Source organism: Solanum tuberosum, unplaced genomic scaffold, assembly GCF_000226075.1.
Source record: "Solanum tuberosum cultivar DM 1-3 516 R44 unplaced genomic scaffold, SolTub_3.0 scf00032, whole genome shotgun sequence".
In the NCBI taxonomy this organism is placed as follows: domain Eukaryota; kingdom Viridiplantae; phylum Streptophyta; class Magnoliopsida; order Solanales; family Solanaceae; genus Solanum; species Solanum tuberosum.
This window is the reverse complement of record NW_006238958.1, coordinates 2,473,102-2,475,387: the sequence shown is the minus strand read 5'-3', so window position 1 is coordinate 2,475,387 and position 2,286 is coordinate 2,473,102. Positions and strand designations below refer to the sequence as shown.

The following is a 2,286-nucleotide window of genomic DNA, read 5'->3' as shown; positions in this document are numbered from 1 at the left end:
TCAGGTAAAAGTGGAACTGTACAAATGTCATCTTTATGATAGTTTTCTAAAACATATGATTTCAAAATTAGACTACATACCGTCTGTGCTATGTAAAGCACATATCATTTGGAACCACTTTGAAGGAATCCATGCGAGAATTGTGCTTCTGTTTCATATGGGTGCTTGACCTTCACCGCAAGCTTCTTCTAGGTAAAAGGGCAAAGCGGCCTCCTTAAAATGATAAAACTCAGAGGAGGAGAATTGTTTATTTTGGAAAGGAATGAGGTTCTGAACAAAGATGGTAGTCTATGAACTTCGACCTATGCTATACACAAAATGAGGACTTATTTGTGAACCATATCTTTTCTTATCCTCCGCACATCATACTTGAGCCCTTTTCACAGTATATCCCATCTGCGTCTTTTACTTCCTTTTTGGGCATTGGTTTTTTCGTACATGTGAATAGATCTGTTTTTGTTGTTGCTATTTATTGGCATAGAACTGTTTCCATTTTATCTGATTGCTTCAAGGGATGGATTAAGTTAGTGAACGGGAGAGACATGTGCATATCATCGGTTGATAAAACCCTCATTTTCACATTTTGCAGTTGTGAAGTAGTGAAAGAAAATATTTTCAAGGTTCATTGAAGCTGATCACCTTTTTAAAAGAGATTTTCCGTGATGCACCAGTAGTTTTGTAGAATATGATATATGGCTGATGCAATTCTTAGTGCTTACTATTCAAACTCTGACAAGTATAAGATGTTCATTTTTCGTTAAACCATCCATGTTATATATCCGAGGACAAAAATATAGTGGCTATTGATTGATCTGAATCATTATTATTTATTAGCATATTCTTGCAGTGAATTATGGTTTATATTGATCCAAAAGTTTTCATTCCTTATTTCTTGGGTGACCAGGTGCGAGTTCAATCTGATCCTGCTGGCCGTCTGGTCATAACTGGTCAGCCGGAGCAACTTGACAACCCTTGGGGTATTACCGCCTTCAAAAAGGTAAGTTTTGCTATTTTATTGATCTACTTCAATATGAATTCTCGTTCTACAACTATCATGAGTTTGCATCATCTGTGCCTTTTTGCTGGAAGTCTAAGACTGACCATATCTAGGAAAAGAGAAGCTAGTGCGTGTTTGTGCCAAAGAGAAGACGGAAAAAAAAATTCTTTGTTCAAGTTCCTCCATAATTATTTCTTTGAATGGAGTCCAATTTTTTTCAGAAAAAGAGAGCTATTTACTTTTCTGAGATAGCGGATATAAGCTAAATGCGGTTCCAATTTATAAATGGCTTCCCATCTTTCTTACTGGTGTGAATGTCATGTTCACAGAAAGAATGGTCTTTTTCTATTTTAGTATCCCTTTTATTGGCATGGGAGAAATATTAAAGGTAAGTATAACCAACAAGTGCCTATGAGGTTTTCGGTTGTTCAGTTGCTATATGTTTAATCAAACCAAATGATATAATCTTGGTCTTGTGATATCCAAACTATACATTGAGATGGAAATACTTGTGTTATTTTTCAATTCTGATGAAACAAGGAGTATCCATTTATGACTTGCATTGGTTTTCTCAGGTAGTAAGCCTGCCAGCTAGAATCGATCCTCTTCAGACTTCTGCTGTTGTTAGCCTCCATGGACGGCTCTTTGTTCGTGTACCATTTGCATAGTGAAATATTTGACTCAAAGAGGGAGTTCTGAACATTTGGCTGAACTTGATTGACAAAGGATGGATGCTGATAGTTGACCAACATTGATAGTCAGATTGTGAATGCTAGGGCCTTAGATTGTTGGATCTGTGTATGATGATTAGTTTGATCAAATTAGTTGTTGACGTTCTGTGGGTCAAAATTTGACAGCAAAAGGAGGCATGTCCAGGTACAGCCCCCGCTGCGACACATTTTTTTACTCTGGGAATTTGCTAGAACCTTTTTGTTCTGAGATTAATATTGATACTTATTTATTTCTAGTTAGCATTCGACTGTACATCTGATGTCCAGCTTGACCTGAGGTCACTTATTTGCAAAGGTGTGTGTGAGAGAGAGATGGGGAGAAGACTAGCGTTTTTTGTTGAAAAATCAGTTCATTATACGTAAGATGAGTTAATGGTGTATAGACAAGTGAGGCTTGCTCTCGTGACTGTGATAAGTTTAGGATTCTAGTCATGATACAATTGGTCATCCTTCAAAATAAAAGAGTAAATTGTGGAGGGTTCAAATGGGTTAACAATGTCCAAGTAAATAGTTAGTGGTTGATTGTGGAGGTGCTAAAGTGTTTGTCCTGTGTCGTGT

The 2,286-nt window shown here is 37.0% G+C and overlaps 1 protein-coding gene across 1 annotated transcript in view; it reads left to right on the top strand.

Annotated features, from left to right (window-relative positions):
* The window catches only part of LOC102586218 (AT-rich interactive domain-containing protein 5), an 11,680-nt gene extending 9,699 nt beyond the window's left edge, over positions 1-1,981 (top strand). Inside the window, exons 13-14 of the mRNA XM_006342124.2 lie at positions 905-997; positions 1,573-1,981. Of these exons, the coding sequence (XP_006342186.1) occupies positions 905-997; positions 1,573-1,665 (186 nt within the window). The 3' untranslated portion in view covers positions 1,666-1,981. The remainder of the gene's footprint in view (positions 1-904; positions 998-1,572) is intronic.
* The last annotated feature ends 305 nt before the right edge of the window (positions 1,982-2,286 follow it).